The sequence below is a fragment of the Enhydra lutris genome, unplaced genomic scaffold (genome assembly GCF_002288905.1).
Source record: "Enhydra lutris kenyoni isolate GAN:26980312 unplaced genomic scaffold, ASM228890v2 scaffoldscaffold35, whole genome shotgun sequence".
Lineage (NCBI taxonomy): Eukaryota > Metazoa > Chordata > Mammalia > Carnivora > Mustelidae > Enhydra > Enhydra lutris.
Window position 1 is genome coordinate 137,733 of NW_019154119.1, and position 24,875 is coordinate 162,607.

The 24,875-nt window shown below is 35.5% G+C and overlaps 1 protein-coding gene across 3 annotated transcripts in view; it reads right to left on the reverse strand.

Moving 5' to 3' along the window:
• The window catches only part of LOC111154155 (baculoviral IAP repeat containing 6), a 232,730-nt gene that overhangs the window by 127,151 nt on the left and 80,704 nt on the right, over window positions 1-24,875 (reverse strand). Inside the window, exons 13-24 of one of the 3 annotated variants that reach the window (XM_022513574.1) lie at window positions 23,716-23,876; window positions 22,521-22,610; window positions 21,907-22,038; window positions 19,727-19,905; window positions 18,595-18,728; window positions 17,674-17,835; window positions 17,445-17,576; window positions 16,244-16,341; window positions 14,672-14,819; window positions 13,484-13,617; window positions 6,797-6,931; window positions 319-506 (exon numbers count right to left, since the gene is read on the reverse strand). In XM_022513574.1, the coding sequence (XP_022369282.1) occupies window positions 319-506; window positions 6,797-6,931; window positions 13,484-13,617; window positions 14,672-14,819; window positions 16,244-16,341; window positions 17,445-17,576; window positions 17,674-17,835; window positions 18,595-18,728; window positions 19,727-19,905; window positions 21,907-22,038; window positions 22,521-22,610; window positions 23,716-23,876 (1,693 nt within the window). Of the gene's footprint in view, window positions 1-318; window positions 507-6,784; window positions 6,932-13,483; window positions 13,618-14,671; window positions 14,820-16,243; window positions 16,342-17,444; window positions 17,577-17,673; window positions 17,836-18,594; window positions 18,729-19,726; window positions 19,906-21,906; window positions 22,039-22,520; window positions 22,653-23,715; window positions 23,877-24,875 lie in introns of all 3 variants that reach the window. The other 2 variants (XM_022513573.1, XM_022513572.1) reach the window with 2 other exon arrangements.

Here is a 24,875-nt window from a genome sequence, read left to right on the forward strand (position 1 = left end):
AGGATCTCCAATCCATAAAAATCCTAACTGATAACTGTAATGTTTGACCAAGAATATTGAGACTAAATGGATTTTACTTAAGAGACTGCCCCCCGAAATATTAAGTACAGTCCCACAGATGTTTAACAAATAATTTGTTTTGTTTTGCTTTTTAATTTAGATATATCACAAAGACGTTACCTCCATTTTTGTAGAAAATGATTAGCTCAGATCGGTCAACCTACTTTCCTTTACGAAAATAATGGTCATTTTTTACAGTACTTTTTCAGCTTTTGAAGTTTAGAGACAGCATGAACAAAGAGCCAAAGAGTCTCCAACCTGTTGCTGAAGCTTCAAAAGCTGCTGCTGTTTCTCTTGCAGCACCTGCAGCTGTTGCTCGGCTGATGCCATTGCATGAGAGAGAGACTGCAAAGCTACCTGGGCTGCTGAACTCAGGGCTGTCGAAGCTTCCCCAACTGTCCCCGATGACAGTCCACCTACTGCAGGAGTAACCCCGAAGGAACTCACTGGCATAAGACAAGGGAGGAGAAAAGGGATGAGGAAAAGGTTCACATAGAAACATATTCCAAGTATATTATTTTGACATTAAAACTCCAGTTTCATTTTAAAAGATAAGAATCTATAGAGTATCAAAGGGAAATCTTAATGGTAAAAGCATATTGATTGATCCTAACAGTATTCAAGGTTAGGGAATCTGGGGAACTACTTAAATATCAAAGAAAAATTGTTGAGCTTAAAAATATTTTCAGCATATAAAAAATTTCATTTAATATGGCCAAAATAAAAACACAAAACAAGAGCAATCAATTTGAGTATAACAAACTGAAATTTGCTTTACTAAGTTCTCCTATAGCAATACCCCTTACTCCATCCCCCAAAAAGGTCCAAAAAAAACCTTCAGTTATAAGGACATCATTAAAAAAATCTGATGATACCTTATTTCCTCATTTTAAAGCATAGCCTAGACAGAGTCTGGCCCCCCAAGAATATGTAAAGCAATGTTTCCTACCAAGTGCTCCCCTGAACTCTAATATGGAGAGAAATAAGCCCAATTTGACTTATGTCAAATAATTCTTGTATATACTGCTTAGCCATGAACACTATCACTCTTAAAGACTACGAAATTCCTGTAAGTTGAATAATTTCTTTGACTTTCCTTTTCAATGTTACTCAAATACATATTATAAAAATCATTCTTGGGGCACCTGGGTGGCTCAATGGGTTAAGCCTCTGCCTTCAGCTCAGGTCATGATCTCTGGATCCTGGGATCGAGCCCCACATCAGGCTCTTTGCTCAGCAGAGAGCCTGCTTCCTTCTCTCTCTCTGCCTGCCTCTCTGCCTACTTGTGATCTCTGTCAAATAAATAAATAAAATCTTTAAAAAAAAATCATTCTTGCTTTCCCCATTAAATATTTACCAATATTTGTGGAAAACATTTTAGAAAAACCTAAGATAAAAGCTTAATTTCACAACTTAATGAAATAGGTCACCATAAAATAAGAAGTAAAAGCCAAGTTTAATAACAGCATTAACATTTATATTCTAATAGGCTAGAAAGTTTACTGAAAAGTTATATTGAGGAGGGATAACTGCTACAGTAGTAGCAAATGTTTAGTGTGCATTACCATGTGACCCTGTTTTAATTAATTACATATTCAACAGATGAGCAACTCTAAGAAGCAGATACTAGAACTCTGTTTCTTAGTTACCTGTAGAGCTCATAGTGGTAGAACTAGAGCTAGAACTAAGGACCATGTGGAACCAAAGCCAATGGTAGGGCAGGCACAGTGCTAAGCATGGAACTTACATCAACTCATCTCATCTTTGCAAGGGCACAGAGGTAATTACTAATGTTATCCCATTTTACAGGTAATGAATCTAAAGCTGAGGGAAATCATTTGCTCATAAATACCTGAAAAAGTGGGCGGGAAACAACACCCAGGTACCTGACAGTCTATTTTAACATCTAACAATGCTGTACTGCGCCACGATTCAAAAAACTATTAAAAAAATTAAGCTGTAATCAACAAGACAGCAATAAATGAAACTGTGCATAGCCTTACAATTAAAAGTGTCCTCAACTTACACACACACACACACATACACACACTTATTATACAACACCCATACTATGACTCATTCAACTTTCAAGAATTCAACTACACAAGCATAGTCCAAAAAAGAGCAATCATAATTCACATAAGCTATGTGCCCCAAAATGAAATGCATCCACTTCATCAAATGGTCCACCAAAGAAACAGCTATTAATTCCAACTCTAGAGGGCGAATTATCAGACTTACTGAAGCACTGATATTGTTTTTGTACTTTTTGGGTCATTAAAGTACTTTTCAATATTAACCATGTGGAGTTTGGGCCTTCACTAGCTTTAAAATCCAATGCTTGAATACTACTTATGGGAAAATGAATTAAGTCACCAAAAACACAGAAGAGACATAAACAATCCGAAAGAAATAAGTCGCCCTATTACCACAAAATTTTAAAATCTTTTGCCAAGTCTGAGTTTTCAATATCTTTTTCTGTTTTTATCCTAGGAGCATCAAAAACCAGATATAAAAATAATGGAGATGAGAACAAAATAAAAATGACTTATGACCATCATTCCTATTCAGTATCATGTAGGAAGTCCTAGAAAGCACAAAAGAGCAAGAAAAGGAACTAAATGATATGATTAGGAAAACAGTAAAGTAAAACTCTTAACAGATGCCATGACTGTGTCTATGAGAAGTCCTTAAGAATCTACAAGCTAGGGACGGCTGGGTGGCTCAGCTGGTTAAGCGGCTGCCTTTGGCTCAGGTCATGATCCCAGTGTCCCGGGATCGAGTCCCGTATCGGGCTCCTTGCTTGGCAGGGAACCTGCTTCTCCCTCTGCCTCTGCCTGCCTCTCGGCCTACTTGTCATCTCTCTCTCTCTTTCTCTCTGACAAACAAATAAATAAAATCTTAAAAAAAAATCTACAAGCTATTAGAATGAGTAAACTAATACAGCAGTATCACCACATGAGATTAATATACACAAATCAACTGTATTTCTATACACCAGCAACCAAAAAAAATGGAAATGAAATTAAGAAAAGTATCATTGATAGTAGCATTTAAAAAATCAAATAGGGGGGAGCCTGGGTGGCTCAGTTGGTTAAGCAACTGCCTTCGGCTCAGGTCATGATCCTGGAGTCCCAGGATCAAGTCCCACATCAGGCCCTCTGCTCATCAGAGAGCTGGCTTCTCCCTCTGCCCCTCGCCCCTTTCATGCGCTCTCTCTCTCTCTCTCAAATAAATAAAATCTTCTTAAAAAAAAAAAAAAAAAATCAAATAGGGATTAATCTTAAAAAGATGTGCAAAACATCAACACTGAGGGACGCCTGGGTGGCTCGGTTGGACGACTGCTTTCGGCTCAGGTCATGATCTCGGAGTCCTGGGATCGAGTCCCGCATCAGGCTCCCAGCTCCACAGGGAGTCTGCTTCTCCCTCTGACCTTCTCCTCGCTCATGCTCTCTCTCACTGCCTCTCTTTCAAAAAAATAAATAAAATCTTTAAAAAAAAAATATCAACACTGAAAACTAAAAAACATCTCCCAGGGTAACTGAAGACCTAAGTATACTAAATATACCATGTTAATGAAGTAAAAGGTTGAATATTAAGATGCCAATTTTCCTGAACTGATTTATATTCAAATTCTTAAGAAAAAAATGCTTTTTGGTATATACACTGTCAAGTTGATTCTAAAATTGAAATGGAAATACAGAGATCTAATGTATAGCATCCTGATGGTAACTATAATGCTGTATTATATACCCGAAAGTTGGTAAGAGTAGTCTTAAATATTCTCGCCACAGGAAAAGAACTCATAATTACATGACAGAACAGAGGTATTAGTTAATGCTATGATGGTAATCATTTTATAATATATAAATGTACCAAACCAATACACTGTATACCTTAAACTTGCTCAGTATTATATGTGAACTGTATCTCAATAAAGCTGGGGGGAAAGTGGACATAAAAAAGACACAGAAGCTTTAAGAAAAACTACAAGAAGAAAAATGGTGGGTTTCACTTATAAGTATATACTCAGGAACTGAAAACACGAAAATGAACGCAAATTTGCTGCATGGCAGTATTTAGCTTAACAGACAAAAAGAAGTAACAACTCAAATGCCTGTTAACTTCTCAGCAGATAAACAAGAGAAGGCATATAGAAGTTGTTTTCAAAGTGGTATGTCCATACAGTGGAATACTACCCAGTCATAAAAAGGAATGATGTACCAGTACATGCTAAATGGATGAAACATGAAAACATTGTAATATTTTTAATCCGGTCTGATACTCTGTCTTTCAGTTGGAGTATTTATTCACATTTAATGTAATTACTGATGTAATTACTTGATCTTCCTTCTGTTCAGTGTTATGATTGTTAAATTCATTTGTATCAGTGCATGCAGTTACTTGGTTCTTTTCCATTGCTATTTAAGATTCTGTTGTCTGAATAAAGCAAAATTTGTGTGTCTACTGTTGATTAGCATACTATTGATTGATATTTGGGTTGTTCCATTGTGATGCTTTTCGTGCTACTGGATATACTATTTTCTTGGAGATGAATGTAGAAGTTGACGTGCTGTTCCACAGGTTTTCCATATATTCAACTTTAGGAAGTAACATTAAACAAATGTACTTTTTAATTTTCAAATGTTTGAGGATTTTCTGGTTATCTTGCTATTGATTTTTATTTAAATTCCTGTAGGGTCAGAAATTACTCTGTCAGTCTTGTATACTATGTTAGGAATCACAGAGGATCAGTTTTTATTTTTAAGTATTGCAGGAATACATGACAATAATTGTTTACTCCTCACTTGTTGGTGAAGTGTACTCTATCGTTTGGGCATATTTGCTAATTGTGTTCCTCAGATTCTGTCTTTATTAACTCCTTGGTTTCTAAATGAATTAATAATCATAACGCTGAACAGAAGGCAGATCAAAAAATACATAAAAGCAGTTTTATATTATAAAGGCTATATTCAACCAGAGATCAGACATGTATAATGAAGGGTTTATACAATGAAACAAACAAAAACCAAGCAATGACTACTCTAAAAGTGAGGACAATGTTTATCTTTTAGAGAGCAAAAGAAAAATAAGTGGAAGGGGACATGAAGATACCTTTTAGAGTGCTGGATATATTATTTCTTGATTTGGTGGTCACATGGACAGTTTGTTTTGTCATAAATTGCCAGTTATATAATTGTTATCTGCATTTTTTCATAAGAGCATCGTATTTCACAATTAACATGTTTCAAAAAAAGTAAGTAAGAAATTAAGAGACTACAGTCACCTTTTAGCACCCTATGACCACTAGTCAAGACTTTGCCCTAACATCTGATAAAAATCCTTCTCCTGGTGGTGGTTTCAGTGCAGGCAAAATACAGATAGGATTGCAGGTATAGGAACAATATCTTTGGAAAAAAAGAAGGTGGTTCCATTGCTTGCTTTATAGGAGAGGAAAGGGAGTGTGAAGGAATACTTCTCTTTTACAAACCTTTTACATTTGTTATAAAATTTCATACCTTCTAAATGCATTACTTATTCAAACACATGAATTTTAGACCCTTACTTTCAAAACAGTTCCAAGAAAGAGTGTGATTTGTAACAAAAAAGTTCTCTGAAAGTTCAATTTCTTGTCATGCATTTTTCTATTCCAGTATACATGTATGTCTCTACAAAATGACTACAACAGTCCAAGAGAGCAAACACAAAATTTCATCCTTTTGGCATCCTTATTTAACAGAAAGATTAGATTTTATTTGAAAACTCTCATGTAAATTACATAAGTCAAAGATTTCACTTAGTGGTTACTTCCATAATTAGAAGGTATAAGGTGATTCTGAATAAGGCACTTGAAAAACTGATAATTTCCTTTTAAAACCCTGCTTAAGATTAAATTTTTTGTAGCTTCTCAAGCTAAATGTTTATACTTTCTGTTAAACTGTTGAAGATAACAAAAAGAAATCCACAAAACACAAAACCACCAATGGCAGAATTCATTCAAGACACTATTCAAACTCTTCTGTGACTGAAAAATTAAGATAAAACCATATCTAATGTTTTTAATTATAACAATTTCCATTACTTATGCCAAGACAGAATTATAAATACTGATCCTATGACATGAAGGGAAAAAAAAATCACAGAAAAGAAGGTATATAAAAAAACAAGAGTTCCCAATGATTCATTTAAAACACCAATACTATGACATATTCAGCACACTGAAATATTACTTCATATATCTAAAGGTGCTTTAAAATATCTGGAAAAATAATATTCCCTCTACATTCTTCTCAACCTTCTCAAAGATATTATATATTATGAGCTTTAAATGCAAGAAGTAACATTATGATGCCAAAACTACATACACATAAGACTGGCCAATAGTTGAGGAGAGTTGAGGCTAGGTAAAAGAAATGTAGTCTGTTGTACTTTTCCTTTTCCTTTTGTTATGTTAGATATTTTCCAAATTAAAGGGCTTCTAAAAATCCACACACATAAAAATACAGTGTTTTAGAAGGTAGGAAAAAAAACTATGAACGAACATAGAAAAATTTGAAGAACTACTTTTGCTTTTTTCCTCCTATTAGTAAGTTTCTATCTAACGTAACACGAAAGGCTCTTACACATAATATAAACCGATATTTAAGTACTTACACATCACTTTGTTTTTACTTCAACATAAAATGTATAATAAAAAGAGTGAATAATAAAAGAAGGTATATACCAGTAAACGTACTTGCATCATCCCTTTCTATTCTGGTGCCATCACTAGTTGACACACAAGTAAAGTGCAGGGGTTCAACTTCTAGAAGTCCAGTGAGAGATGTGAAACTACCTTCGGCAGCTGTGCAACTACTGACCTTTCCATTTCCTGTTAAAGAGACAAGTTTTATGCTATGTAAGTCAATTTTTAAAAGGCAATAGTCATATGGAAAATTATAGCTGCTACTTCAATTTCAATTAGAGCAGCTATATAAACACACAACCCTATGCAGTACTTCCACAATGGACACGAGATTAAGAAAACTCACAAACAGAAGATACTTGTCTCCATGCTGCAAAAGCAGAGTTGCATAAAAGCAACTTACTGGCCATTAATATGAAACAGTAACAAGTGATTCAGATTTTAAATGAGGAAAAAATAATGAACCACTACTAATATTAGCTATTTTTTAAATAGAGTATTTTTTAAAAGATTTTATTTATTTATTTGACAGAGAGAGAGAGACAAAATAATAGAGGGAACACAAGCAGAGGGAGTGGGAGAGGGAAAACCAGGCTTCTGGCTGAGCAGGGAGCCCAATGTGGGGCTTGATCATAGGACCGTGGGATCATGACCTGAGCTGAAAGCAGGTGCTTAACAACTGAGCCACCCAGGTGCCCCACTAATATTAGCTATTACATAATCCGTTAAGAATGCATAAAATCAGAATACATTCTTTCACATCACCTGTATAAATAGGACCCTAAGTAAAACTCAAGAAATATTCTAAAATATTATCAAGATTCTTCTATAAATATACCTTTGTATTTTGCATATATTATCCATTTTAGAATGAGGCCTACTACTTTATAATCATAAAATACATCTGACCTTTGAATAATGCTGAGGTTGAGGTGCCAACCCTATGCATAGTCAAAACTCCACATGTAACTTTTGATTAACTTAACTACTTCTATCCTACTGTCAACCAGAAGCCTTACAGATAACATAGTTGATTAACATATAATTTTCCTGTTATATGTGTTATGTACTATATTCTTACAACAAAGTAAGCCAGAGAAAAGAAAATGTTAATAAGAACATCATAAGGAAGTGAAAATACATTTACAGTACTGTACTCTATTTATGGAAAACAATTCCACATATAAGTGGACCTGCACAATTCAAATCCATGTTGTTGAAGGGTCAACTGTAGTTTAAGTTAGCACATGTAGTTGGGAAAAACATTAAAATAAAATAATTCACATGATCACAACTATGTGAACAATAAAACCACAGCAAGACGATAAGACAGGAGAACACAAAAGAATTAAAAGTGTGATGTGGTATGGGGGAAAGGGGTTATTTTCAGTGTTGTCCAAATTTTCTGGAATTAGCACTGCTTTAAGCATAATTCTTTAACAGATAAAATTAAACAGAAACCAAAGATGGAATGGGGAGATACAAAAACTATACAAAAACTTATCTGAAGGACTAAATTAAATGCTAGACTAAATTGTCATAACCCTGTTCTCCAACATTTCATTGGTGCGCAACATAGGACCTCACGTTTAAAAAAAAAAAAAAAAGTATTTACTAAGCATTTAATACTAGACATGGGAAATACATGAGAAAAGGACAGGCTCCAGTTCTCATTAAACACCTACTCTGTGTTATAGGTTACTGGCACTAAACAACTAATCATACAACTGAACTTTAAAAAACGGTGCTTACCCTACAATCTAGTATTTGCACTACTAAGTCTTTACCCAAAGAATACAAAAATACTAATACAAAGGGATACACAGACCCCAATGTCTACAACAGATTATCTACAACAGCCAAATTATGGAAAGATCTCAAATGTCCATCAACTGATAAATGGATAAAGAAGATATGGTGTATAGAATGGAATATTACTCAGCCATAAAAAAGAATGGGATCCTGCCATCTGCAATGACATGGATGGAACAAGAGAGTATTAAGTTAAGTGAAGTCAGTCAGAGAAAGATAAATACCATGATTTCACTCATGCGGAATTTAAGAAACAAAGCAAATGATCATAGGGGAAAAGGAAAAGGCAAACCTAGAAATAAGACTCTAAGAGAACAACGTTACCATATGGGAGATGGCAGGGGGGATGGGTTAAATAGGTGCTGGGTATCAAAGAGGGCACTTTCGTGATGTGCACCAAATATTGTATTAAAGTGTCGAGTCACTAAATTGTACATCTGAAACTGATATTACGGTGTATGTTAACTAACTGGAATTTAAATAAAAACTAAAAAAAAAAAAAAGTGCTATGTTTTACTTAAAAGAAGTTCAGAAGACTAATAAATCCAAGGGAAATCAGTCTAAGTAGAGGAGTAAAAAAATACTTTCATGATGAGGTGACAAGATTTATGGGAAGAATGACATTTTTATGTATTTATTCCAGTCAGGGAAAACCTGACAAAGGAAACAACATGAGTGAAATCTCTCCAGTACAAAGAAATACGGCATATTAAAGGAACTAAAGAAACAAGGTGGCTGGAGGAATATCTGTCAATCCAAACACCGCTCTATGTATCTTTAAAATGATTAAGAACTCTTAAAGAACTTTCATCTATGTTGGTTGTATAGACAGGTAGATATAGATATACATAAATATAGATATTCACCACAGCAGAAATCTTAGGATGAGAATATTTTAAACATTAACCCATGTAATAATAATACATTCATTAGCTAAAAATAGTACACGCTGATGAAAAATAACTGTCTTCAGACAAATATAACTTTATGAGAGTGGCAATGTTTTACATTTTTTGCAAAATTCCTTAAAATCCGGCTAATCAAAGAGGATAGTTGTACTGTCTTACCTGTCTCCATATTCAGTGTGTTGCAGGATGTTGTTTTGGTAGTGCTTTACAAAAAAATCTGGCCTATCACAGATGCGTAGTTGGAAAAGGAGCATTTTAATAGTCTTACATATTCAAAAACCTTGGCAAGTGGTAATTTTTTTTTTTTTTAAGATTATTTGCAAAGTGGTGTCTGAATTTTTTTTTCTTTTTTTAGGGAGGCTCCACACAGTTTAAGCCACTACAAGGCTTGAACTCACAACACTGAGATCAAGACCAGAGCTGAGACCAAGAGTTGGATGCTTAAGTGACTGAACCATCCAGGCACCCCTGGTCTCTGAAATCTTACTGATGAGCTTCTCAATCTCTCTAATATTAATTGGATTTCCTGTACTTTTAAGGAATCTCTTATCCACTTGGAAAATACTGGTTGACCACTGTATACATACGTTAACACACTCCATTATATATATCAGAAAATGATATTCAGTAATACCAACATAGGCCATCAGAAAATGATATTCAGCAGTTTCAACACAGGCCATCAAAAAGTTATATAATGAGAAGTTATCAAGCTCACTGGATGATACAAGTTTTCTAAAATTCTAATTTTTTTTCAAATATTTTATTTATTTATTTGACAGACAGAGATCACAAACAGGCAGAGAGGCAGGCAGAGAGAGAGGAGGAAAGAGGCTCCCCGCTGAGCAGAGAGCCCGACATAGGGCTCGATCCCAGGACCCTGAGACCAGGACCTAAGCCGAAGGCAGAGGCTTAACCCACTGAGCCACCCAGGTGCCCGAAAATTCTAATTTTTGCTTAAAAGCTCTTTTAAGAGCAAGAAATACTATCAATTACATGGATACTAATAGGCTTTTTCTATTCATTTGTTAAAAAATACTTACCAAGCAATCAAGTATGAAAAAACTTTTTGCAGATCAGTCATTCTTGCAATAAAAATGGTGTTCCATAAAATAAGTAGCTAGTTCAGCTTGTAACTCAAAATGCCCAAGTGTGTTTCCCTAAAACAACCATGGTACTTCAGTATGCCGCGGAAGTGCTTCATGCCTATTTCCCATTTCATTACAGAATATGTTCAAGATGAGTATCAACAGGTTCAAAACTTAATAAAATCAACAAGTTTGACTGCCTCATCAGGGACATTTTTAAGTGAAACTGGCATATTTTTCATTCCAAGGGCAGAGTAGTGAACACCACACTTTTGCACAATTAGTATAAATGTCAATGCAGTGAAAAAGGCAAATACTGTTTTATCACGAAGACAGTGGGCCCATGGATTCCCTGAAAGTATCTCATAGACCCTGAATGGGTCTATGTACCACACTTTGAGAATCACTGGAACAGAGAGAGGAGACTAACAGAGGCAATGGTACTAGATTAGATGGCAAGGAAAGAGAGCCAGATCATATAAAATTTTATATGCTGCAACAGAGACTTTGGACTGCAGAGTAATGGAGACAGGAAAAGTATTTTAAGGAGAGAGGTAAAGTGATCAGGTTTGCATCCAAAAACAATGGCACTCAGTGCAATGTAGAGAATGTACTCAAGTGAGGCAAGAGCAATGCAGAAAGACCAGTTAGAACGCTATTACTGTAGTCCAGATTCAAGATGACTGGCTTCCCTGTAATTATGTGATCACGGGAGGGAAGAGAATATGTTTGAAATATATGATGGAGTAAAGAAAGATAGGATCTGCCAACAGCCTCAATGTGGAGGCTGAGAAAGAGGTATCAAGAATGATACTCAGATTTCTGATTTGTGCCAGTGATGCCATTAACTGAGAAAAGGGACACCGTGCAAGGATTAATGGTGAGAAGTAAAATGACATTTGGATGGAGACTTATGTCATGATTTTTAAGTTGCTTCTTTACTGAATGTGCTGCTCTTGTGTATTTTAACTCCTTGGCCTGACTTAAGCTTTATGGTCTTTTCCTTACACTCTCCCCACAATGAAATTTCATTCTAACCTAAGGTATGCAGAAGGCATCTATATATCTAGTTCTAACCTCTCCTCTGAGTTCCACTCATAAACTGATGGTCACTTGGACAGAGAGATTAGCATAAAGGAGGCAAAGCCTAAGTCATCAAAAAGAGGAGGTAACGCATACCCACGATAAAATAAGCCATTAAAAAGTAAGTAACAGGGACGCCTGGGTGGCTCAGTTGGTTAAGCAGCTGCCTTCGGCTCAGTCATGATCCCAGCGTCCTGGGATCAAGTCCCACATCGGGCTCCTTGCTCGTCAGGGAGCCTGCTTCTCCCTCTGCCTCTGTCTGCCATTCTGTCTGCCTGTGCTCGCTCGCTCTCCCTCTCTCTCTCTCTCTGACAAATAAATAAATAAAATCTAAAAAAAAAAAAAAAAGTAAGTAACAGATCAGTAAGTAGATACTCTGATCTTGTCCATTAACAATGTTCATGAACACGTGAAGCAAACAAGTCTAAACCGCTAAACATCCTGTTAACAAAGGTAATCTTAAAAAAAAAAAACAACAACAAAGGTAATCTAAGGATGGAAAGGTTGTAATTAAGGCACTTTACATTTTATTTGTATTTCTGTATTTGACTTTTCTCTGTTGCTTTTTTCACAATTCCTAATTTACTTTACTTTTTTTTAATTTTATTTATTTATATGACAGAGAGAGAGATCACAAGTAGGCAGAGAGGCAGGTGGGGGGTGGGGGGCGCAGGGGAAGCAAGGCTCCCTGCTGAGCAGAGAGCCCAATGTGGGGCTCGATCCCAGAACCCTGAGATCATGACCAGAACCAAAGGCAAAGGCTTAACCCACTGAGCTATCAAGGTGCCCCCAATAATTTACTTTAAAGTAAAAGAAACTGAAGGGGTGCCTGGATGGCTCAGTCGTTAAGTGTCCGCTTTCAGCTCAGGTCATGATCCCAGGATCCTGGGACTGAGCCCTGCATCAGGCTCCCTGCTCTGCTGGAAGCCTGCTTCTCCCTCTCCCTCTGCTTGTGTTCTCTCTCTGGTTGTCTCTCTCTCTCTCTCTCTCTCTGTTAAATAAATAAGAGAGAAGGAGAGAGAGAGAAAAGAAAAGGAAGGAAGGAATGAAGGAAAGTAGGTGGGTGGGAGGGAGGGAAAAGGAAAGGAAAAGAAGGGAGGGAGGGACAAATGAACTGAAATTAACTGAAATTAATGAACTGAAATTAATTAATGTGATAATTATTTTATTATGTTTACCCAAAATCCTAACATTGTGGCTTATGGCAACACTTATAGTAAGTTCAGTAAGATGGAAGAAAATAATGGTCATTGTTTTCATTAACAAAACTAGATAAACACCAAATCATAGTACCTGAAAAGGTTATACATTCAATCTTAAAAGCATATTCTTTCAGAAATGTATACAAGAATACATGTAACACTGTACAGAGTTTAACCGAGTATGCTAGTAGATACAGAAAATTTTTCTTTCTCCATCTTTACTTATTATAATAAATACATACTCATTTTATTTTCTGAAATATGAAATAAAACATTCTTTGATTTTGTGGACATCAAAGGCACACCAAATAAAACAGAAAAGGCTACAATAAATAATCAAATGTTAATGTTTCTTAAGAACATTAAAGCTATACTGACATGCAATGAAACAGACAAAAAAAAAAAAAAAAAACAACAAGCAAAAAAACAAGTTTGCAATCCTTCCAAAAATAACTCCTTTTTTTTTTTGAGGGAGAAATTATGAAATAAAGGCAAACAGTTTCATGACTCACAGATGTTAAGGTTAAGTTCTGAAGAACTATAGTTGTTAAAGACAGAACATAGTAACTACAATCTCTTAAGTCAATGGTAGCTTAAACCACATATATAAAATTCAGAAATTCCTTTAAGAAAAGATGTTACTACCTGAAAGGACATCTGACAAATCAATTTCATCTGACTGGACACCAATGCTGCTGTTGTATACATTTTTACAAGAAGAACCGCTCATCTCCAAATCAAAAAGGACTGGATCAAATGGTGAGCTATATAATCCATATCTGAAAAATAAAATAATGTCCTAACAATTTTCCTGTCAGCCGTCTAATTAACAAATTACCTATTTACTTAGTTTTGAAAGCATTTTGACACAGGGCAAAAGGAAACACTAACCAGATTTAAACCACTAAATTCAGTGAATCTCAGTTGTGTTGCCCCAGAAACCTATACTCTAAAAGATGTGGCCCAGAGACTCAACAAATGTGACTCTAATAAACTAGTAGGTAATGAACCAAGATTGCATCTTCAACTGCAGATTGAAGCAAGGGAAAGATAACGAAACACCCTTCCCTCAACTCCACCATTAATTACACAGACTCAGTAGAAAATACAGTACTAGGACTAGTAGTAGTAGAAAATACAGCTTTGAGTAAAATTTTTATCAAGATCAAGATTTCTCATCTAAAAATATTACAAAATCACCATGTTAAATAAAAGAACACTTCCAACACTGAAGATTAGGCAAGAACTCAAATCTAACCTTCAGCTATTTATTACATTATGTTAAAGTTTTAGAAAAATCAACTAGCAGATGAAGAATACTGGTTAAGACCAATAAGTGATTTACACAACTCCAACCACAAAATTCAAACAATAGAGAAACAAATTATCTTTCTTTCTGCCTTTTAATTAATTTTTTCTCACCATAGCACATACCCTCCCCGATGTCCACCACCCAGCCACCCCATCCTTTCCACCCCCCTCCCTTCCAGCAACCCTCACTTTGTTTCCTGAGATTAAGAGTCTCTTATGGTTTGTCTCCCTCTCTGGTTTCATCTGAGAAACAAATTATCTTAAACTGCTTCTTCTTAGCAAGAAATACCACTTTTAAGTACTTTAACATAATTAGCCCTCTGAATAACCATTTTCAGGATCTTCGAAACTGTTAAAAGGGATTATTTCAGAGAAAATAGAGGGAAAGAAAACCTTAGGCTAATATTTAGAAAAAGGAAATGCATAAATTTATTTTTGCAAGCAAATACATAGAGAGTTCAGTGCAAAGCTGGTATCATAACCTGAAAGGCCCACTGTTAGTCATTACGTATATGAAAATACCTTGTCTGAAGTAAAGCTTCCATTGGTGTTAGTCTGTCCTGTAACTGTTTGGACACAGCAGTAAGCAGAGATGCACAAGATGTACTGCACCCAGCCAAATCTTCATCTTTAACATAATTTAGTAAGACAAAATACCAATAGACAGAACCTGAAAACAACAAAAACAAATCAATGTTTCTTTTCCTCATTGTTCTCTAAGAGAACTTCAGATTACATATTTATCAGTAAGTCCCCTTACGAAACAACTTATAAAGAATGGACCAATTCCTTGGAGGACACTAAGAGGACAGCGACAGAGAATTTGAAATATATATTTTTAAGGAGTATATAAGTCAACCTAGTCATTTAGGTTTTCAATAACTTGATATGACTCAGAAGGACATTTTAGAATAGGTGGAAAAGTATAGAGATGTCAGGTCTCCTAAGCCGTCCTTCCTGAAATACTGTTTGGTTTATACTGAAATTTTCAAAAACAATGGATGGCTATGAGGTACAAATAACACACTGGCAAGTGAGCATAGTTACGCTTACTGCCAGTCAGATACAAACCAACACGGTTAAAAGACGACCATCATGATGTATTTTAAGACTTTAATAAAATAGGAGATCTCAAAGTACTAAGTACACCCCAGAATTTAAGCATCCTACCTCTAAAAATATTCTCCAAAAAACTATTTTAATTCCAAGACTATTAGAGTAAGCAATTGGGTCCAAAATATTCTACTCTATATAACACAGAGTTAATAGTTCCACCCAATTTATGTCCAAGGTAAATATAAACAGATTCTTTATCCAAATTAAGATATTAATAACCATTTATCAACTAACTTTGAGTAGGCTCTTTTTCTACAATACCATAAAGATCAAATCCTTGTGAAATATATAATCCTTGTTGAATAAAATTCATTATTTATTAAACAAAAGACTGTAAGAAATGTCTACAGAAAGATAACATCAGTTAAGAAGGAAAAATTAGTAGCTCTTTATAGTAACAACAAAACAGTATTAAGAATATTTTTAATTATTTTTTAAATAGTCATTACTTCATACATGTGCTATTTTAGGGAACTGCTTTGTAAAGTGCTACTTGATAACTACATTCCTTCCTTTTATTTAGTACCACATTCACTCTTGAATGCTATTTCTATAGTCTTCAGGTGCTGAAAAACCTACCGGACCCTTCTAGAGAGTTCTAGTTTGCTGAAGTGCCTACCAATCACACATAATACATGCATGGAGCATTCTACTTATGTCATCTCTCTGGCACTTGCTGGAATTTTAGCAAATGTGTGATATCTGATCTACAGTCAGTCAGTGAACAACCAAACGACTCAATAATTTTAATGAAATATAGAAAATATATGAGTAAGAGGACTTGCTATTTACTTAACTCTCCCACTTTTTCCAAGCAGTACTATTGAACAGAATATCTGCCCATCTGATAAATCACAATTTATTAACTCCTTAGAAAAAAAGGGAATAACCAAGGAAAAAAATACTAAATAATGCTGAATACATTGTGAGATATTTCCTATGACTATTGCTATTTGTGATTAAACTAATTTCACATACCACCAGTTGCTGCTGCAGGTAAAAATGACATATTATCAAGTAAGGCCTTCAACAGAACAGATCCAAATCCTGGTTGACATGGGTCACATTTGCCATTACTGAAAAAAATTTAAAAAAAAAAAAGTGAATATATCACTCAATATCTAAAGTCAATCCTAAACATGGTGTAGTAGTAGCTAAGAAAACCCTTTAAAATGTATTCAAAGAGGGGCGCCTGGGTGGCTCAGCAGGTTAAAGCCTCTGCCTTCAGCTCAGGTCATGATCCCAGGGTCCTGGGATCGAGCCCCGCATCGGGCTCTCTGCTCAGCGGGGAGCCTGCTTCCTCCTCTCTCTCTGCCTGCTTCTCTGCCTATTTGTGATCTCTGTCAAATAAATATATAAAATCTTAAAAAAAAAATGTATTCAAAGAGATTACAAGAAAAATTTGCCCTAAAGCTCTATATACACACAGAAAGATAACAGAGACTGATTATACTAAGGATCTTTGTAATGGTTTTATTAACCAAAAAAGGGCTAATAAGCACATATACTCAATACTAATTATCAGTTTTTAAACATTTACTAGATGGTTTAAGTCTCAGGATCTAGAAAAACGGTCTGCACAATATTACAAATAAGCCTGGTAAGACTGTCATGTAACAGGGAAGAAGGCCTTAGGACAAGAATCCAAACACAACCAGGGAAGATAAAAATAAAACTGAAGGAAGGGCTCCCTTTACCAAACTCCCCAAACTGCTACTAATAGGCAAAGAAGCCTATTTAGACTACTTTCACTAAGGGGTGCCTGGGTGGCTGTCAGTTAAGCATTCAACTCTTGATTTCAGCTCAGTTAATGATCTCAGGGTGGTGAGATCAAGCCCTTCATCAAGCTCTGCACTTAGCAGGGAGTCTGCTTTAGATTCTCTCTCTCCCTCTCCCTTTGTCCCTTCCCCCACTCATGGATGCTTCTCTCTAAATAAATAAATAAATAAAATCTTTTTAAAAATCTTAAAAAAAAAAAGACTTATGCAATATGACATTTTTTCCTAAAAACCTTAAATTCTTTCTTAGAATCTCAATACCCTCATCAACTTTTGAAAATCCTCTTGTTATACATTCATTCAACAAGTAGTAAATTACACTACAGACACAGTCATCAACTGCTGAACTGCAAGTGCATCTTCAAACTGGACTTTCAACAACAACAAAAAAACACACCAACCTAATGCACAAGGCTAGAAATCGGGCACACTTATGGGCTATGCTTCGTCCTGCCTCAAAGAAGCAGACACGCACGATGTCAGAAAGACATTTTCGTGTTTTTGAAAGCAGGCTCTCGTTTCCCTCTTTGGAGCTGCAAAACAATAGCAGACACTCAGACTCATCTTGAACTTCTATTTATAACATCCAAAGGACAATCATCTGTGGTAAGTAAAATCTTAATTATTAACCTTCCAGGTCCATTCGAATGTACTCCAGCTAACCAACAAAGGGTATCCAACACAAGGCTCTGGGCATGCTCTGTGATTTGGCCATCATCTGCTTTTCTACAAAGAGTGTTAAGAAGCTTCTCATGAAATTCTGAAAACTGTAACATAGCACATCGTTGCACTCTAAAAAAAGAAAATATAAATACATTAACAACCAAACTAGAACAGTTAGATTAAAGCTATTAAAACCTGGTTGGTCATATGTTTTATTGTGAATCATGACTATCACAATTAAAAATATCATTTTTGAAAATTAAATATTACAATGACATGTTAATCTCATAATCTTATGGTATTAAAAGATTTAAAAGAGCACATAAGCAATACTTGGTTTAGACAAAGTTTTAAAAGAAATTAAGTTCGCAGTGCCTAGGAGGCTCAGTTAGTTAAGCATCTGCCTTTGGCTCCAGTCATGATCCCAGGATCCTGGGATCAAGTCCTACATGGGGCTCCCTGCTCAGCAGGGAGTCTACTTCTCCTTCTGCCTCTCCCCCACCACCCCGCAACGTGCACTCTCCCTCTGATAAATAAAATCTTAAAAAAAAAAAGAAATTAAGTTTAATAACATATTCTGACAAAGAGTGAATAAAACTTCAAATTATATTCCTTTCCTTGTTCTACAAATACCATTATTTATATAAATACAATTTGTACGAATACAATATTCCTGGTATACTCCAAAGCACTGTACATATACCAGGGATAAACCAATCAAGTAGAAAGGTAATTCATACCTTCACTGAGATTACAAGTACTTTAAGTAAAATGAAAAGCAAACAAAAATTTTCAAGACTTAGAAAATTTCATGTGTGTGTATTTACTAGAATTCTTCCTTCATACATTTATTACTATAAGAATAGTAGGAGAAAGAAATGAGGTTACCTTTCCTTAGAAATTGAAGTTTTCTTAAATCTTCGAATGGTGACTGAGACCTCTTGCAGTAAGTCACAGCCCCGGAGGTTCTCAGATTTGCGGGCACCACCTGCATTTTCATTCTTAACATTAGATGATTTTTCCTAAACGTATAAAATCAAATAACTCAATGAACAAACAAATGAAACTAAAAAAGTATTTACTATTTAAAGTTCTTAAAAAAGAAAATAACTGAATTATGACTATCAAAACATCTATATCAAATTAAAATGACAGCTTTTACCCTCATATTCAGTAAATGACTAACTTCCCCCAGACTATAACGGGGGAAAAAACAAAGTCACTGTTTTAAAAGCAATAACCCAATGATTAAAGATTAGAAAGCCAAAGTCCTGAGACCAAGTCCCAGCCACAATACTTATAAGCAATATGAAATATGACCGTTCCCCAATCTCTAAGGTTCACTCACTTTCAGTATGAAAAATGGAGACAACAGTAGCACCTGCTCTGCCTACCTCAGAGTTATTTTGAGGATTAAATCAGATAAAGTACACAGAAGTCCTTGAAAAATTGGAAGACCTATACAAATATAAGATGATTGGTGTTACTGATATTGCTATTGTTGCTTATAATGATGAAAGAGAAACAAAAATCTCCAGAGTTCAGGAAAATCCAAGATCAGACAATTATGCAGAGACTGCATGGTACACAGCTACTTGTAGAAATTCAACCCTGGAATTAGAATTTATCTCTAACATTATTCCCCAGCTTCCCTTCCTGTATTCTCCCAAATTTTACAAACAAACAAACAAACAAACAAAAAAGGTGGTGAGTTACCAGTAAAAGACACAGACATAGACTCTAAAACCTAAATAAATACTATGGCCTAAAATAATTATAAAGTGAAGTATCTGCTAACAATTACTCTCTCCTAGTATAACTTTATAAACATTTGTTTGCAGTTAATGTGAAATATATTCTTAATTACACTTTTAAAATCACTGGAAAAAAAAATTATGAACAAAACCAAGTGTCTATTGAAAAATCAATGAAGGGTCATACTACTTCCAATTGTGTGTCAAATCTTATCCATAATGTTTGTAACAGCATTGTTGTGGTTCAAAATAACAAAGCTTCATACCTTGCCTGCTGCAACTTTTGCCAGGAGTGAAGCAAGTGAATAGCCCTTGTTACTCTGGTGTTTTAGGGATGGAAGTCTTACTACAGGGCGTATGCCACCATTACAGATCTCATCTGTTCCTCTTTCATTCACTGCCTTGACGTGGATTAAAAAGGAACGATATTTTCCTCCTGCCATACCTGAGGAGCAGCACAGAATGGGAAAAATAACTTAATCACTAAAAGACCAAATAGTTTTTCATCTCCGTAGAGCAAGTTAATTCCACAAGAAATTTTACGCTTGATTGGGATTTTCAAATTACACCATTTGAGTATAATCACTGCATAACCTTCATATGTTGGCAGCAAAAGAACAAAAAGCACAGGAGTTGTAGAAACACCATAAGACAGAAAATTCTAATAGTTACAAACATTTGACATATTTTCCCCCAATGAAATTACTCACTTTGATAACATTTTGTGAACTACAGAAAAACATACACAAAAAAACTATCTTTAAGGCACTACCCGTAGCTAATAATGGTACCATCATGTGAATCCATCTAGTCTTTTTATGCATGCACACATATATTACGTACGCATACGTAAGCACTGTGATATTAACAGATGACAAAGCACAGGCTATGGAGTCACTACCTGGGTTTGAATAATGGATCTGCCATTTATCAGCATGCGATAAATCAATCTCCTGTGGTTTGGTTCTTTCAAATGTAAAATGGGAGTAATAACAGAAACTACCTCAAAGACAACTAAAACACAACTGTGCCTGACTCAAAGACAGCACTCAATAAATATTGGTTATTACCACCAGTACATTTTATTTTCTTTTAACTAAAATAAGATCATACCACACAATCCATAAGTAAAATATACTGTAAAAATACCCTCAAATTAACACACTTACCAGTAAACCATCAGCCTATTGGTACCTTGCAGGTATTAAATCTTTCTCTAATTCTAAACGCTACCTTTGTTGTTGACCAGTGACTGGCCAGCCTACTGTAATAGCATTGCACTGTTATACTCTCCTTATTGCTGTATTATTTTTCTATGCTCTAGTACCTGACAAGACCCTCTCTCTCTGTTTTCTTTTTCCAAACTTTTTTGATCCATATCATCCTTTTTGTCTAAAAATTTAGCCATCATGTTCTCTGGTTCCAAAGATTTTTGAAGAATTTGGTAAGAAAAAAAAATCATTCTTGGTAAATGCTAGAAAATTAATACTTTGAAACTGAGTCTTTGGAAATGCATGCCCTTTATTTGCACCTTCCATTTTGTCAAAGCCAACATCTTTATTTTCATATACAAATTTAAGTTTCACATTCCCATTCAACAAAAGTAACTTATACTTTCAGCAATATGAGAAATTTTATTTGTCTTGCTGACTGCTATACCCCAGTATGTAGCATAACACACTAAAGGATCTCATAAACTTAATAAATGAATGAGGTGTAGTCAAGAGAACACATTAAAACTTGTACATATGTCTGCAACTAAAGGTAAATATGTAAAAGTGGACAATAATATGAAGGGAATATATACAAATTAAAATAATTGTTACAAGGGTGGTCAGGTATTTTCCTGGTTTGAGGAAGAACTGCACATCCCACCCACCTCCAAAATAACTTCAATAATGGAACTAGATGTTTCGTTTGTTGGCTTTTTAAATTTACCCTGGGATACAAAAGCTGATATATAAAAGTCCTACTACTGCGATAGCAATCCTCTACATAATAGCCTATTATTTTATACACTAATTATAATGTGTTTATGTTAGACACTCTAATAATTACATTTGATATTATGAAAACTCTTCTATAAAAACCCTCTTAAGAGAAAATACTCGAACAATATACAACTAAAAACACAGGACTCTAAGTTGATGGGAAAGCCAACCAACCATGCCAGAACATGTCAGCTGGTTCAAAAAAGCTCTGTGATTTCACATTAAGTTATCATATATTTGCTTTTTTTATTGCCTTCTCAAAAAAGCACTGCGACTTCCAAAACACAGCGAGTAGTATGAGAAGTTTCACATAAAAATACAGTCACTTCTGAGAGGAAATGAACTCAGCTACCAGGACACTGATGGAACTGTTAATGCAAATCCCAAACAAAATAAAATCTTACTTTCTCATTGTGGTATTATTTATTCTGCTTTTGTAAAAGATGTTACTTTACCTTTAACAAGTTTGGGGCTTGTTAATGTCAACATCCCAGCATGCCCTGACAGATCAAGGCCACTAGCAAGCCATACTGGTCCACACAGAATGTCTTCTTTATGATCTTCTAAAAATGGACATAATCTAAGACCTAAAAAGAAAAAATACGTATTTTCTTTTAAATTAGTTTATAATTTAAAAATATGAAATAAGCAAATATCCATCCCATACAACCACACAAAATACAATACTTAGAATGTGTTCAAATAAGAATTCACTATCATACTAAGGAACTATAATCAAAGATCTGATATATTTTCAAATATCTGATATATGTTGCTTTCCATTCCCATATTATTTACATTCACCTTGATCATCAAAAAATATAAAACCATGACATGATTTTAAATCCCAAGATATTAAAAAAAAAGAATGCAAGTATTAGCGTAGCTGTGTTCAGAAAGATGAGCTGGAAGTTAAAGCATATTGCCAAAGCAGAATTATAGGTTATTTTTTAATTGTGTTTTTAAAACCAAGTTTTTGCAAGCCATAAGGAAATCTCTGCCCAACACGATGCATTTGGATCACTACTCCTCTTACTGTCACGGACAACAGCTCTATAATTTCACTCACACTGTGATTCCTCTACATCCATGTGCTGCATTTCTTCATTCAAATCAACCAGGGACGGTTTCCCATTTTGTTCCACTTCAATGTTAAGAGCTGGAGACAAAGGAAAGGTGATCTGCCTATCTACTGCTGTTTCTAGAGGATAAAAATATTAGTAAACTTAATTTTGCTTAATATCAATAATTTATGTGCCTGAAATTCTAAAATTTTCTGTTAAATTGGGAACTACTGTGATTTTTATCACAGATGCTACGAAATGGTTGTCAGAAGAAGAAAAAAAATTAGATTCCTTTAATCATTTCATACACTCCTCTCTCTTTAAATGGTACTAAATATTCACCTGAGAAATAATTTGCTGGCAACTAAACTAGAAGTTCTTACCCTAGACTGCGAGTATAAGCACCTGCAAAATTTTTAAAATACCAATGTCTAAGCCCTAGGCCCAATTAAATCAGAATCTGCCATGATTCAAAAGAATGGACCACACACACAAACACACACATATACACAAATACATATAACTGTATTTTGAAAACAAGAAATTTTTCAGGTTTCACTGTTTCTGTTCCCTGATATAAAGCAGCCATTTTACTCTGAAGTTATCCCCAGCCTTTTAAAATAAGCTCTTAAGGAGAAAACACTGATGAGTATGTCTAGCTCGCAACATACTAAATGTATACAATCTATTTAAATAACTCGGTATTATCAAATTCTAAACTTGTAAGAAAAGTAAATAAAGTTGGGTATATTTCTGGGTGTGTTTCTGTACTACATGAAAGGCTGGGTTTTACCATGATCTTAAAAGAATATGTGACTTCCATTAACAAAGTTCTTTTCCCAGTCAAGTCTCTGCTTAGGAGAGCTTCTTAGGAAGAAAATGTGTATGTCTAGGAATGATGACAGTGAAACTAATTCAAAAGTGAACCAACGCAATTTCCTAAATAGCAAAATTAAATTACTCCAGTTTATGCAATTCTATACAATACTGAGCTACTGAAACCTCTAAAATACTCTAGAATTAACTCTTCTAAGTAAAACTACCAAAAGTAGAGCAAAGAAGTATAAAGGTGGAGGAGAAAGTGGAGAGGAGGGAGGAGGCAAGGGAGGGACATGAAACCTTGACAGTCAAGTTGGAAAATTAGTTTTTTAAAGAAATCAATTGCAAAATCTTCAAATATAAATTTTGATTCATTCTTACCATTGACTTTCCCTAAGCCCGGAGCTTTATTTTTCAGCAGTGTCACTTGTATCTGTGGAATATTGGTGATGTTTGAGTTCAAAACAAATTTGAAGTCCACATGTCCAACCATACAAGCTTTAGGTAGAACCAATTCAAATACATGTTCATCCCAGCTGTTGCTGTCAAGTAAGGGGGAAAATGCTAAATACAGCAAAAGTCTTTCTTTGGCCAAAACCACATTATCCTTAATAACACTTTTCATACTCTGATTTGTAGCCTCCTACAAAATTCAATGCTTCTCAATGGGATCAGCTTCCAAAAGAGAGGTTAAACTTAGGGCAATAACTGATCTTACCTTAGAAATCTATCTTGGGAACTGAACATTCCAATAAACGCTGTTCCTTATACGAGGGACTATTAGCATGATTATCTGCAGATTCCTGAGCCCTAGCCCAAACCTAGGAGTGGGATCCTAGGAATCTGCATTTTAAAGTAAGACCTTCTATTTCTTAAACATGTCTATTCTGATTTTAAATTCTATTTAAAGGTAGAAAAATAAATATCTCCAAACCATACTCCACTAATTTCCAGACTCACTCAAATGTCTACCAGACAGGGTGCCTGGGTGGTCAGTCGCTGGGCGTCTGCCTTCAGCTCGGGTGGTGATCCCAGGGTTCTGGGATCCAGCCCTGCATCAGGCTCCCTGCTCAGTGGGAAGCCTGCTTTCCCTCTCTGACCCCTCCTGCTTGTGTTCCTGGTCTCGCCATCTCTATCAAATGAATAAATAAAATCTCTTTAAAACATGTCTACCAGAGGGGTGCCTGGGTGGCTCAGTGGGTTAAAGCCTCTGCCTTCAGCTCGGGTCGTGATCCCAGGGTCCTGGGATCGAGCCCCGCGTCGGGCTCTCTGCTCGGTGGGGAGCATGCTTCCCTACCCCCTGCCTGCCTCTCTGCCTGCTTGTGATCTCTGTCAAATGAATAAATAAAAACTTTTATAAAAAGGGGGCGGGGGGCGCCTGGGTGGCTCAGTGGTTAAAGCCTCTGCCTTCGGCTCAGGTCATGATCTCAGGGTCCTGGGATCGAGTCCCACATCAGGCTCTCTGCTCAGCGGGGAGCCTGCCTCCTCCTCCTGTCTCTCTCTGCCTGCCTCTCTGCCTACTTGTGATCTGTCCAAAAAAA